The following is a 14,842-nucleotide window of genomic DNA, read 5'->3' on the forward strand; positions in this document are numbered from 1 at the left end:
GATTAAGAAAAAAAAACACAAGTTAAACATCTCGTTAAAAACATCACTATAGACCTTTTTGTAGGAGAAACTATAATTAACATGTATGGTTAGCTGTTCTCTGCTGATGAGAGTTGCTGTCTGTAGACCAAGACGTTCTCTGCTTTGTGGGTTGTGTGTTTTACTGATAGCTGATTTAGACATACATTTTGCATATAAACATAGGTGTAGAAAGATCTATACAGAAAGATGCTGAACTAATCTCTCTTTCTAAAATGCAAACAGACCTTAGTTTTAGATCTGAATAGTACTTTTATTCCCCCAAGAAGAATATTTCTGTGGTTTACAGAAAGTTCTGAGTATTAGGCCAAAAAAACAAACAAACATTGGAAAACTGTCTTTCTTGTAATTGGTGTCAACAGGGTTAATGCTTTGAGGAAAACGTAAATGACATGGAATTCTCCCACTTAGTTTGCATTTAATGGTAGACCATAGAGGTGCTTTTGGGCGACTGTGTAGCTGTTGTAGGTCTCAGAACTGAAAGGTTTTTTTTGCAGAAATGCTGACCATAGAACAATGCAGTGGACAACCGTACACAAAACAATTTTTTGTACTCTAGCCAAGCACTGTGACAAGTAAGAGGCAGACCACGCTTAGTACGTTAGCAGATACTCTTGATGTTTGAAGCAGACTTTAAATAAAATGAACAAATGTCAATGTATCTATGTCATTTGGTCATATATTCACTGTAGATAAACAAACTATGATGGAAAATGTCAATCTTCACCGGTTTTCCTTTTAGGAATGTTCTAATTCATTCTTTCTTATGCTTCATTTTGATGGTATCTGCAGAACAGTGCACTGCAGTGCTCGCTTACAAACTTTTTGCTACGTGCAGAATGTCCTGGCTGAGGTTGATTTTGTTGAAGAACTTTGGGTCTTCTGTTGGAGCTTTAGCCCTGCTGTGACAGTGAAAGTGGTGATATGGTTGTGGTTGTTTTACAGTAGCTTAACGGTTCTCTCTGGACGCAGGGCTGATGACCGCTCTATCAGGGATGGTACTGAAAGCCACGGTATGGACAGAAGCAATAGTGACCAGCTCAATAAAGCTTTTGAAGCCTATCGCAAAGCCTCCATTGAGAAGGAAACTGCCCAGAAAGAACTAAAGGAAGCGGTACTGATCTCTCCTCTCTACGTTACAGTACTGTCTTTTTCCTGTGTGATAATTACTTTTTGCAAACAGGTATTGGTGGCACATCCAACCAATTAGACATACACTGAGACTCTAACTCAGAATTTTGCTGTAATCTCATATAATCCGGGTGGAACACAATTGTTCAAACGATTTATTGCTGTATTCTCACAAATAGTTGTAGTAGCTATTTTTCCACATTTGGACCCATTTGTAAGCATTGGAACTCCATGAACCGTTGTCAGTAAAGTGACATGTATTTTTGTCTGACGCTGTAACATAAATTGTATTTCTGTTCAGACTGAACATTTTAGACGCCACACTCAGCAGCTTATGAGGACGATACAGAGTCAAGAACAGCAGATTTTGGATCTTAAAGAGCAGTTGAGGTCAGCCAACACGCACGCTTCAGGTTAGTGAGATACGGATGAGGAGATACGGTTTTCTCTGTGTCTCAGTGTCTGTAAACTAGAACTTCACGCTTTTAATACTATCATTTTAATGTGACTGACTTGGTGTAGTGTCCCCACATATCAAAATTAGTTTCACAAATACTGTCCATTTTTCTCTGTGGTCATGTATATATATATATATATATTTTTTTTTTTTGACATGTTTTACACATATGTTTCTGAAAAATATCATTTTATATTTTGCTGCATATTGATGGTGTTTGTATTTTGCATCTCTTTTCCAGGAGAGGCAAAATGTTGTGAGACAGTACACAGAAAACAGGAAATGGAAACCATGTCTCCTAGCAATCATCGTCCTGACAACCTCTCCAGTTCCCACAGGACAAATCACTTCCTGGTAAGTTTTCTTAACTGTGCTGTCGACAGCAGGAGAGTTTTTCATTTAAACTATTTTAACTTCATTTGATTGTTGTTTTAAAAAAGCAGTTCTGAATAGCAACTTTTAATTGTCAAGATGGTGGCCAAGCCTCCTGAATAGATTTCTAAAATGTTTTTGTTCTGTGGTTTCTATTAAGTTCTGTGTACCAGCAAACAGTACACTGTCAAAACAGTGTGGCTGCTTAGTTGATGTCTGAATTAACACACACAGGGCTTGGGAAAGAAATTAAAAAAAAGAAGCAATGAGCTTTCTTAATATTATTTTTGGGTGATAAATATATAAAGGAAAATATTTGCTAAAATAGATAAATAGTTGTAGCCATGTCCTCTCGCATTTCAGAATGCCTTCGGGGGTTTTTTTTAACAGCTCTGCTGAGCTTTTAGGATTTGTTCTAAGGTTTGAAGTTTGAGTTTTGAGGTCTAAAGCACTTCCTTTCACCAGTAAATTACCATGCAACTCACATGCTCAAACAAACAAATACTGGGTATTATACAACCGAATACAAATGAATACTGAATGGTATTTCACCAAGTCACAGCTTTTCTTAAAAGGCTATGCTGATTGTGATCTGGAAGTCTCCGTCATGGTGCTATTACTGCTATATTACTCTGCAGCAGATAGCTAAACCTTTCAGCCCAATCCGAACAGCTTTGCCAGCTCTTCACGGTTCACTTGAGGGTTAAATTGTGAAGAATGTGTGAAAAAGTAGTTCCTTCTCTTCACAGTTTGATATCATTTTTCACCGCTGTCTGTCCATTGTGAGAATGTTTCTCTAATTGAATTCATTGCGATAATTTGCTATTGTTTTCCCCCCCTCACTTATGTAAATGTTTTCGCCAACAGATGGCGCTAAAGAATCACACACTTGCCATATATTCGTCTAACCGTACTAAGAAACACCGAAATGGACAATGGCACTCTACATTTACATTTCTGCTCTATACAGTCATTCCACTAAATCTGCATATTTAGAAAAAAGAGAAAAATTAAATATTGTTTTTCTTTACATTAGTTCATACTGCGTTTGTGATGTATGCTTATCTCTGCGTATGCATAAATATCTGTTTTGTTTCATAACATATTTCGGTCGGGTGTGTACAATTTATAGTGTTTCTTCACTGTAATCAGAACAGATGCCATGTGCCAATGACTGCATAATATCAATAATACTCTGAACAGTCCAGTAATATTGAATTAATATTAATATATTACGAAGTTCATCCCATTTACAGATTTGTTTCTGTATTTCCCAGTTCGTTGTCTGGGGTATGTTTAATTGTATAAGCGTTTATTTATTTATTATTTTTTTAAGCAGAGCCTAGTGTTTCTAATGCTCTATTTTGTGCATTATTCTGTGAATGTCTGTCAGAGTTTCTCTTGAATATAGGCCTATTCTTTGTGTTGCTTTTGTTTAAATGAAGGAAACACTGGATTGTGCAGCGATATCTCCTCTGGCGTTACCTGGAGCAAGCAGTATTAAGAAGTACGTATTTGACAGTTTGTATTTCAAACCTTCATGATGAGAGAGAAGCTGCACTCTAATTTTCATCTTTTTTTGTCTTTTTTTCTGTTTCTCAGCGAAGACGTTCTTCAGGCATTTAAAGATATGCAAGGACAGTTCGAAGTGATCCAGATTCTAGCCCGACGTCAAAAAGATCACCTGAAAAGACTATACAAAGAAAACAATGCTGGAAATGGTAACAGTGCTATTGGCTAATTTTCTAATTTAGGATTTTAGATAAGGATGTTCAGTGTCGTGCTCTAGTCTAACCTAAGTACGTTCCCCCCCTCTAATTTAATTACTAAGGAGAGAAACTGTGGAGTTACGGTTACTTTGTAAATGTCACAACAAGATATTAGTAATTACGTGTTTAAGCATTAGCTTTGTTTCTGAACACAATTAAACGCGGCAGCACCTGTAACAAAGATGCGCTTTACTACTCTAGTGACCCCCTGAACTCTCTCCCGTTTTAAAATAGAACGAACAGATGATCATGTTCAATTATCACTTCGATAAATGCTGTTTTGTGGTGCTGTGCTGTTATGCAATTAGAGGTTCTTTATAGAATGGTAGGAAAAACAATATGCCAAAGTAATATTTTTGACCGTGAAAATGTGACGAAATAGCGACACCACTGCTATGCAGTTCCCAAAGCACCGGGAACATGTGATGGTCACTGTAGTTTCGAGCAGTAAACGCGGGGTGAGAGAAAATACACACAGCACAAAACAACAGAAGGCTGTGGTTGTTGATAAGCCTGAAATAATGATGGTAATAATAAAAAGCTTCACAATAATCCAAAAGTTTTTTTCTTTCTCTGTTTAGCTTTTCTTTTGGCTCTGTTTACAAGCGTGCTTTACTGAGAACGATCATTTCGATAATGTGTGGAGTATTTTGGTTTTAACTTTAATTTTAAAACGCCATCTCCAAAATATGTTAATGTGTAATTAAAGATTCTGTTATGTAAATAACATTTTCAGAGACACAAGAGAAGTGTGATGTTGATATGATGGTGTGTTACAGGTGTTAGTGGTTGTGTGTGTTTTATTCTTGTTAATATGATGGTGTGTTACTGGTATTAGTGGCTGTGTGTGTTGTATCTGTGTTAATATGATGGTGTGTCATTAGTGGCTGTGTGTGTTATATCAGTGTTAATATGACAGTCTGTAACTGGTTTTGTGTGTTCTACTAGTGTTAATATGATGGTGTGTTACTGGATTTAGTGGTTGTGTGTGTTGTATGAGTGTTTTTATGATGGTGTGTTACTGGTTTTAGTGGTTGTATGTCTTGTGACTGTGTTTATATGATGGTTTGTTACTGGTGTTAGTGGTTGTGTGTGCAGTAACTGCTTTTTTAAGATGGTGTGTTACTGGTTGTAGTTGTTGTGTGTGTTGCAGCAGTGTTTATATGATGGTTTGTTACTGGTTTTAGTGGTTGCATGTGTTGTAACAGTGTAAATATGATGGTATGTTACTGGTTGTAGTGGTTGTGTGTGTTTCTTAACTGTATTTTTATGATGCCGTGTTACTGGTGTTAGCGGTTGTATGTGTTGTATCAGTGTTTTTATGATGGTGTGTTACTGGTTTTAGTGGTTGTATGTCTTGTAACTGTGTTTATATGATGGTGTGTTACTGGTTGTAGTGGTTGTGTGTGTTGTAACTGTGTTTATATAATGGTTTGTTACTGGTGTTAGTGGTTGTGTGTGATGTAACAGTTTTTATATGATGGTGTGTTACTGGTTGTAGTGGTTGTGTGTGTGTTGGAACTGTGTTTATATGATGGTTTGTTACTGGTTGTAGTGGTTGCATGTGTTGTAACTGTGTTTATATGATGCTCTGCTGTTTTGCTGGTTTGAGTTATTGTGAGTGTCCTTTCACTAGCCTGCAGTGTTGGATCTAGAGCAGCTGCATTATAGTGGCATGTAGAGAACACAACACTTACAGTTTGGAGTTAAAAACATCAGAGGGTCTTGTTAATATTCAGTGTTGCATAGTACATGGCGGTCCTTTTTTTCCTTCCCTAACACACAAACTCATCTGTCATTAAAGAAAAATACACTGTGTCTGTGTGTGTGTGTGTGTGTGTGTGTGTTTTCCCAAACAGAGCCGGCGATATCCATGCCCATCCAATGCACTGAAGAGACCGCTGAGCTGGCTGAAGGACCCTTTCCCTCCCCCTCTTCCAGGTCAGAGGGAGACAACACGCTGACCCCAAGCTCGCTGGCATCACGCGGAGCCAGCCAGGAAGACGGGGACTTGGAAAACTCTCTGAGTAAACTGAGCGTGAAGTTTCCTCCGCCTGCAGACAGCGAATACGAATTCCTACACAGCGCTCCGGAGAAACAAATCGACCTGGCATTGCCCAGGAAGGTCCTGGGTGGAGGAATATCCACGGTGATGGAGGAACCCTCTTTGGAGCTGTCCCCTATGGCCTTTCCATTTCCTGTGTCCCCTCCACCCTTACCCATGTCCTCCGCCTCAGTCGTGCACGAGAACGTGCGTGGACCAGAGCAGGTGAGGGTCGTTTTAATGCCACTGCTGTAGCTGGTTAAATAGAGTCCACAGACCCCAGACTGTGTCAAATGTATGAACAAGTGACAAAGTCTTATTTCAGTAAGCGTCGCCCCAATGACATCCTACAAAATTTTCACCTAGAAACTTAAAGGTGAACATAGTCAAGGTGAGCTTTTTTCTTTTTTTTCCTCTTTGCGATGTAGTATTTTAGTATTCACAGATTAGGCTAATCAAAATGATTGCACTTTGTTGAGTAGATTATGGAGGAGAACTCCGTTACTTGGACGTTACGGTTAGTTTGTTGAAGAACTATGGCTGACTTCTTATTTCCCGCTTGTTCTAAATCATCACTTGAAAACTATTTTTAACCAAGCATTGTAGAATCAAATCACTGGACATATGACTGACTTTTGAGGTATCTGAAGTGTCTGTTGTTTTGGGTTTGGGTGAATCAAGTACCATCTCTCCAAAGTGAACAGAGCAGAAACAAGACATATCTTAGTATGTAACTGTTCGTTTTTCTGGCTAGGATCATTTGTGCGCAGCAACAATGAAAATAAATCAGATTTTGAGAAAAAAAAACCCAAAAAAAACCACACAGATCCTCATATTCTCAGCGGTTAGATACATCAAAGAGTTGCCATAACAAAATGTCCAGGACGCTTCCTGGTTTGTTTTGGATTCACGGAAAACAATTCTGCTGTACTTTTACGCTAGCTTAAATGTAACATTTAGACTGAGCATCACTTCAGACAACGGAAGAGGCGGAGCTGTGAAAGTACCCCGTGTATTATTTTACCTGTCCAGATGGATCCCGCTTAACAGGAAACGGATCCCTTATTTTGCTTATCCCCGTGACTGCACTGGGTTTGAGATTGTACCAATTCATGTACGATCTCAATTAGAATGTGCCAGGATTACTGGGAACTGTGAAACACACATTTTGTGCTGCGATCCTTTGGCATGCAGTGGTTACACTTTTTTTTTTTTTTGTATTGTTCTTTTTTTTTTTTCTCCCTGGTAAATCCGAACCGTGAACTGCATATCTGCAAAAAAAAAAAAAAGGAAAGAAAAAAAAATTAAAAGGCTGTTCAGGGCAATTATCATTGAAATGATTTGTTTAAATCTAAATGTTCTGACACTGTTAATGTGTTACCGTTACTATTGCCGCGTTATGCCTTTCTAATGGATAGATCATTTGTGAAACAAAAGTAATGTTAGTGAATTTTGATTGGTTTAGGGCCTCAAGGAGCACTTTGAGAAACATAAGTGTTTTTTATTTTGTTTGTATTTTTTAAAGCACCGATCTGAAGCTGACTCGATCTGCCTCTGTAATATAAAGTCATTCGCACATATTGCAGCCCAGGAATGACGTGAACCGAAAGGCTTATTTTTTATGTTCTCATCCAATCAGGACATCTCTTAGTATCTGACTGTGGATGATTGATCAATATATAGAATAAGAGATAACAGGGTCAGTTTCCCAGATAGGGACTAAATTAAGCCAGCAGAGGTGGACGGCATACAAGGCAGAGCTGGTATATTTCTGAATCACAGTCTAAATCTGGATGAGATAACTTCTTGAATTGTGGAGTTTCTGAAGTTAAAAAAAACCTCTTATACTTATTATGTGTATGGACAAGGCTTGAAGGTAGTTATACAAATTGAAATAGACTGTAGAAAAAGGTCATGATTTGTAATATTGGAGGAGGAAATACAAACCAAATCAATGGAAACAGAAAACATGCACCACAAATTTAAGCGAGAATGAACCATCATCAAATTAAATGTTGTCAAGCTACACGTGCCATTGAAAACTGACAGAATGTTCTGAAAAGTAACCCGTTTGGCTCCGCCGACAAACGGGGCACACACAACAAACCTGCCTCCTTAGAGGTTTAATTCATTTAGTCCTGCAGTAGCTGTCATCCTTCCTCAGGAAATCTGATTTACACCTGATCTAAACCTAGAATAGGCTAAATCTTGGACAGTTCGAAGACAGTTACTTATTTATTTTGCTTTTGACCCACACTCATGTCCCTGTGTAACCAAAGGAGCAAAGTAAGATTTAAAAAGAAAAAAAAAGAAAGGAAGAACGAAAGGAAGAAATTTCATTTGCCTCTTTGTTATTTCACATTTTGTAAAAGGAAATGGGATCCGCACCAAGTATTTTTCTATTTGAAAGCCTCAGTCAAGGCTTCTAGGCCACTTGTAACGGAGTGTCTTCATTGATATCCCTTTACTTGGACCGAAAAACACCAAACGGCTAAATAAGAAGATAGCACAGTAATATTTGGTGAACGAGTCCTGTCGTATGATTTCTTTTGGAAATGAGGGAGTATGTAAACAGTGTTTCATTAAGTGGCATGCGCTTGTCATATCCCACAATACTGAAGGGTGTCATAATTTCATAACATCGTTTTGATTGATTGCTTATTTCGAGGGTTTTTCGTGCTTACATCAGGGTTGCCACGTTTACCATTGCAAACTCGCACACGTGTGTTTTTTTTTTTTTTTTTAGAGTTAAGTATCACATATCTGATAGGTCATGTTGAATCAGAAGGTCAGGCTCTGTTCACGTGGCTGGAATTGTGCCATCAAACTGTGATAACAAGCTTTTCACTCGTGGGGGGGAATAGTAGTCAAGCCTTTTGCTTTTTTTTCTCTCTGTCTGGGAAGGTTATGATTGCATGGAAGAATAATTTGCATAGAATCATCACTGGAGGGGATGCTACAGTTACCAGTTTTCCGTTAGCTGTTATTTATCCACGTTGGTGTATCTGTCGAGATGTTCTGTGCATCTTGTGTTACAGTTGCTCTTAAAGTATGAAGAAGCTTTACTGCAAACACGAGACATTTCAGGTACATAATTAGTGGTTGTATATTTCAGATTTCTTGTTTAAGTTTTCAGTTACTTCTTTTTTGCACTATAATCTGTTGTAATCATTTGTAATGTTTGTGTGCTATCGTGTACTTAGTTAGGGTTTAGTACAGTTCTGTGTGTTGCCTCACTTTGACCTGTGACACTGTGTCCTTCATAAACATGTTAACGCAAGAAATACTGAACATTTTTATGTCGTATACCAAGTAAACATTCAACATATGCATTCACTTAACACAAACACAACCATTGCACACAACACAAACATTACTGCATTTGGAACAGGGCAAAAAATGTGTTGTTTACAACTCCATTGTACAATACCCCATTGCTATATGTGTAAGCGATTGCAGGAATTAACACCTTGATAATAAGATGTTTACAAATGTGATGTAACATTATGGCTGTTTAAGGCAATTTCAGGCCTTTTTCTAGGATGATTTTCCGTGGAATGATTAGAGCTATCAGAGATTTCATCACACGTAGAACCGTAGCAGATATGCATCATTTTTTTTCTCTGCGTAAAAACATTCATTGAAACTGTAAACAACGTGGTGAGTATCGTTAAAGACTTTTTTTGTTATGTAACCTGTAACACGTAACGTCTAAAGTGTAACGCTGTGTGTTCTCCGTCCATCCAGACTCTCTGGAGCCCAGAGCTGTGTGACTTGCCTGAGTCGATAGCGGGCGCGGAATCCCAGCAAAACCAAAGCTCCAATAACTGCGCGTTCTGCACGGCTGTCGTTCCTCACGAAGACATGTACAGTCACCTCAATTCACACTTCCAGAACAAAGCCAGCGATTGACACTAGCGGACGCGCGCTGGCCGGGCCCACCGGCGGCTGACGGACGGAGACGCGGGGAATTTTGCGTCTTTTGTTTTTCCACCGCGGAAACGAGTAGGAGCATTTTCGGCCCGTGAGTCTGGTCAAACCGGCGTTTTGCCATTTATCAGAAGACTGAAAAAAAAAAAAAGAACCCCCAGCCCCCAACCCCCCCGCCCCCCCCCCGCCCCCGACACCCCCTCACCTCTCAGCCCTCACCCCCCCCCCCCCCCCCCCACTCCCCTGACAGTCTTATTTAATTCACCAAACTTTTAATGGTACATTTTTATTGTATGTGTTGTCTGGAGCAAACTGTTTTAAATGCTACTGGATTCATTACCTTTTCAATCTGTAATAAAGAAATGCTTTGATTTAATCAATAACTGATGGTATTTTCATTTGTTAAAAAAAGCCCTGACCAAAAAAAAAAAAGCAAAAAAACAAAGAGCTTGTACAGATTGAACATTCTGTTGGACTCAGTTACTGAATGATATTCATACATGTAAAATGATATAATTTGGTCTTTACAGAGACTGTTTTTACTGCTCATCACTGTTCTGCAAGTACATGGACTCTGTATAATACTTTTGATTCATACAACATAATATCTCTCATTACAGAGAGAGAGAGAGAGCGTCATAGTATTTATTCATATTGGTAAATTGTGCTTGCATCTCAGTCTGAAAGAGTAGTGCTTTAGTCTACTCATGGTTTTACATGGAGGCAGTGTGAATTGTTTTTGATCAATGTGAATTGTAAATGTGCTTGGATTGTTCATTTCATATTTTATGAGGTCGACAGTAATTGTTCGTTATGATTATGAAATGTCTGACTAAAATCTTAACCTTTTACGTTCAGTTGATCTGACTCTTACAAACAATGCATTTCCTAATCCTTTGGAAAAAAAGCATATTCACAATTGTATGCCCATTCAATGATCTCTGTGCAATTAATATTTTATTTTTTTTATTTTTTCCCCCCGGATATATTGCACTGTTCATAGGCCCTGTGTGATGTAGTTGATCATTAAATATTGAATTCAAATTAAACCATATTTAATTAGAAACAGGGTAGATATTATGGCTGTCAGCATCAGCTAACGCTACAGGTCAGCCATGAGTATTAGTCTCACTGGTCACTGGAATTATCATAAAAAGTCGTTAAAGTAATGGCTCGTAATTGGCTTAATTGAATGTCTTGATTTTAATTTGAACCAGCTGCATAATGGATGCTTTGCACAACATGAAAGAACTTGTGGATAATTATTTTGAAGTTACAGCACCATATGGTCTTGGAGAACAGTTTTTGCACAGGTATTGCAGGTTAATTAAAACTTTGTTACTGTACAGTGTAGCAGACCCAGTCTTTCTCTGCAATTACATTCACAATTATCTTGTCATTTTTAAGGCAAATTTTTTAAGGCCTCACTTCTGTTTGGTCTGTCTCTCTCGCAGACCAATTTTTTTTGTTTGTTTGTTTAATAATACAGCTAGTTAGAATTCTAGAATTCTAGAATTCTTTGCTTTTAGAACACCCCTAACAGCAAAGAAAGATAGAAAGACCAACAGACAGACAGGCAGACAGACAGGCAGACAGACAGACAGACAGACAGACAGACAGATAGATAGGTAGATAGATAGATAGACAGATAGACACACAGATAGATTTGCTGCTCATTTCAATCGAAGGTTTAGTTCTAAGCGTCTGATATGGCTGTTTCCTTTTTTTTTTTTCGTTTCTGTTTATTTTTTTCTTCCACATGTTTCCTCAGCTATCAAACTGTGTATTGATAAGTCTGATAATGCTTGACTGAGTCTCCATTTATTTTTTAATGGTGTGTTTTAGTCTGTCACCTTCTTGCCGTATTGGACTGTGGGAGTGCATAATTAGCAGCTTCACAAACAAAATGTAATCATTTTTGCTAAGTTGCGTGATGATGTGCTAAGGAAAAAGGGAAAATACGTGTAGCGAAACATGTCCCTATGTAGAGAAGACCCCGCAGGCCTGTGGATCAGGAGCCAGAAACACCTGTGCCACGTAGATGAGCTAGTGTGAAGACTGCAAACTGGATTTTTTTTTAATTATTATTATTATTATTATTGATTCCAATCAGAGCGCTTGGTTCTCTTAAGTAGATATTTGATGTGTCTTTGATGAGTCTGATATTATACAATGGATGTCTTACACCGCATCATGTTTAATGTGGATTATTTATTGCTGTTTGTTACTGATCATATGTTGTAATTATGACTTCTTAGGTCATAATGATAATATGTTGAAGCTGACTATTACAATAAAGTAACAAATATTTGTTTTAATTATACGAGGAGTAACTCAGTTTTGTTGCCGATCAGTTAAAATGCAGGTATTTGCAGGTATTTCAAAGAATTAACGTCGGACAAGTTCATACCCAGGGTCCATATCCATCAGTAGCCTTGTCGACGATTTTGTGAGGGCCTTGCATCCTAAGCTTCGGTTTACCTGCACATGTCAATGACTGAGTCCAATATGTGTGGTCTGTAAATTGCAAATGAACACACACACACACACACACACACATACACACACACACACACACACACTAATAGTGTCAACTACTGGGGCATATACTGGCATTTACACATACATACTCAATGCTATTGCTAGTTATGATTACTAGACCCTCCATCAAAATGAAATGTAGTGAGTTATATTGATTGTTCAGTAGAAGGTACTATAAATTCTGGAACCATTAAGTCCAAATATGTAGGGTTTGTTATACTACAAGGCATGTGGTTTAGGATATATTTTTGCACAGGTCATTTATTATATGAATTGAGATTTGATGAAAAAAAGAGATATTTTGTCTGTAAGTCTGTAAATTTGACCTCTCCAGACAAATTGTTGATGTTTGTGGATTAGATAGAATTCTCTCACTGCATTTTAGAACAACACAACACATTGCCCCCCCCCCCCCCCCCCCCCCCAACACGCCATGTGACTGTTATGTAGTGTTTTTACAAAGCTGAATATTACATTTCAATAACCTACAATGTGTTCGGCATAATTCAAAATGGAACTTGGATCGGCAGAGTGCTAGAGACTCTCTTCCTCTACGCGCAGAAGAGAGAATTTATTCGGAGAATGTAGCAGATAGGAGATCTCCAGCCTCCCTAATGATTCCCCGTTTCTCTAAATCTGCGAAGACTCGGTGCCGACTGTACACTGTTCTCCCTGGAATGGTGGACAGATGCTTGCACATAATTATGTTGTCAATGCTCGTTATTTGGAAGAGGGAAGCTGTACTGACAGTTACAGGGTCCATGTGTTTTTTTTTTTCTCTCTCTCTCTCTCTCTCTCCCTCCTTTTATGTTTACTCAGTTGTTGTTTTTTTTTTTTTTTTTGATGAATTAATGTCAAGAGTGAGAGGAGGTACTGTCTGTACAGACTTCTCTTTGGATCATATGTCAGCAATATGCTGTCGTGATTCAGTAGAAGAAGAACAAGAAGAAGAAGAGGCTATTTTGTTGGTCGATTTTATATATTTATTTTGGGGGGAGGGGGGGGACTGCTAGCTTACAACATACATTTGGGGCAGACTACTGAGAAAGTGTATATATATATATATATATATATATATATATATATATATATATATAATGAAACGCAAGAGGAAGAGGAGGGATATGGATTGAAAGGAAGAACCAGCAGGCTGATTACGAGGTGTCAAAATTGCCAGGAGCAGGAAGGTGAAAGCAATCAGGGGTGAGAAGAGTGCAGCATTCGTGAGGGGCAACTAATTATCCTTCTCATTTGTGGAGTGCAGCATTTGAGACTCAGCTCGCCTGCTTAACGGTGACAGATTGGTGCGGAGGAGAGGGGAGGTGTTAGAACAATGGAACCCGGCTCACCATCATTACTGAATGCTAATCAGGAGCTCCGCAGCTCCGCCGCTCTGAGCTGCCGAGAGTTCAGGGGAAAAATAGTACATCTCCAGCTTCAGGGGAGAGCACTCATTTCCAACACTGGCAGAAAAGAAAAAAAAAAAAAAAAGAAAGAAAGAAAGAGAGAGAAAAAAAAACCCTGACATATTTGTGCTGGCACAAGTTCCTCCAACGCATGAATGAGCCAAAAGGTTTCTCCAGGCTGGGCTGAAGTTATGCTGCTTGTATTATCTCTCACAGTCCGTCTAAATTTATATACCGCTTTTAGTTTCTGCTGATTGTTTTGTGCTGTAATTTCCATCAGGATTTGAAATTTGATCAAAATAGTGAATGTGGATGACTCAATGCACATACACAGTTGCCCGAGAGGTTGTTGTTTTTTTTTTTTTGTTTTTTTTTTTTAATAATGCGCTTGAGTTTAAAACATCTAAATCTGGTTAATGTGACGCTTAAATGATATATTTTCCTGTAAAGAATGAAATTAAGATGTATTTACAGTCAACTGTGAGAAATGCAGAAAGTAGAGCCCACATAATGACATAATTTTCACAAAATTTGAAACATCTGTTTCATTTGTACTTAATTTGATCTCAATTAATACCACTTTCTGTCTTCAGAGGGTGTAATAAAATATATATCTGGCATGGTTCTTTGTTTTATATGAAATCGCACCAGTTTTTGAATTGTGAGATTACAAGTGATTAGAATGAGGTCAAAATGTTTTAGAAAAATTTTTAACAAGGCCACAAATCACAAGTGTAATTAAATTAACATGACATCCTCAATGTGTTTTTATTTATTTATTTTTTGTTAATGAAAGTCATAATCATTTCAGATATATTTTATGTACCTGCAACTCACACCATTTTCTCAAAAATCTCACGATTTACTTATCTGAGTAATAGTATTTAGTGAAAAATAATTTCTCATGTTTCACACTCTCTAAGCAGCGCAAATACACCGCACAAACACAATACTCCCAACTATTTACACTCCGCAGTTAAGCTTGACCCACTCCTGGCCTTTGACACAGAACAACACGTTGTCTGCAGTAAGAACTAATGTGAAACACTGTAATGACACAGTTCAAACACGATCACGATTGGCCAAAGTGGAACGTTAACCAAGCTTCATGGTTCGTGATCATAGGGCAGAGATCTCTTCATCTATGTTACAG

General features: G+C 38.1%; 1 protein-coding gene across 1 annotated transcript; it reads left to right on the forward strand.

Annotated features, from left to right (window-relative positions):
* The first annotated feature begins 1,054 nt into the window (after positions 1 to 1,054).
* tank (TRAF family member-associated NFKB activator) lies at positions 1,055 to 9,724 on the forward strand. The gene is made up of 7 exons (XM_030786638.1): positions 1,055 to 1,153; positions 1,472 to 1,583; positions 1,869 to 1,981; positions 3,445 to 3,506; positions 3,602 to 3,720; positions 5,628 to 6,037; positions 9,560 to 9,724. Exons 1-7 carry the CDS (start codon positions 1,055 to 1,057, stop codon positions 9,722 to 9,724), a joined length of 1,080 nt encoding a protein of 359 aa, XP_030642498.1.
* Positions 9,725 to 14,842: the final 5,118 nt, after the last annotated feature.

This window comes from Chanos chanos, chromosome 10, assembly GCF_902362185.1.
Source record: "Chanos chanos chromosome 10, fChaCha1.1, whole genome shotgun sequence".
In the NCBI taxonomy this organism is placed as follows: Eukaryota; Metazoa; Chordata; class Actinopteri; order Gonorynchiformes; family Chanidae; genus Chanos; species Chanos chanos.

Bases quoted from the DNA above. Each gene is read 5' to 3' on its own strand.
- tank (XM_030786638.1), top strand. From the start codon at position 1,055: ATGGACAGAAGCAATAGTGACCAGCTCAATAAAGCTTTTGAAGCCTAT. The intron at 1,154-1,471 runs GTACTGATCTCT...ATTTCTGTTCAG, and splicing joins AGAAAGAACTAAAGGAAGCG to ACTGAACATTTTAGACGCCA. The intron at 1,982-3,444 runs GTAAGTTTTCTT...GTTTAAATGAAG, and splicing joins ACAGGACAAATCACTTCCTG to GAAACACTGGATTGTGCAGC.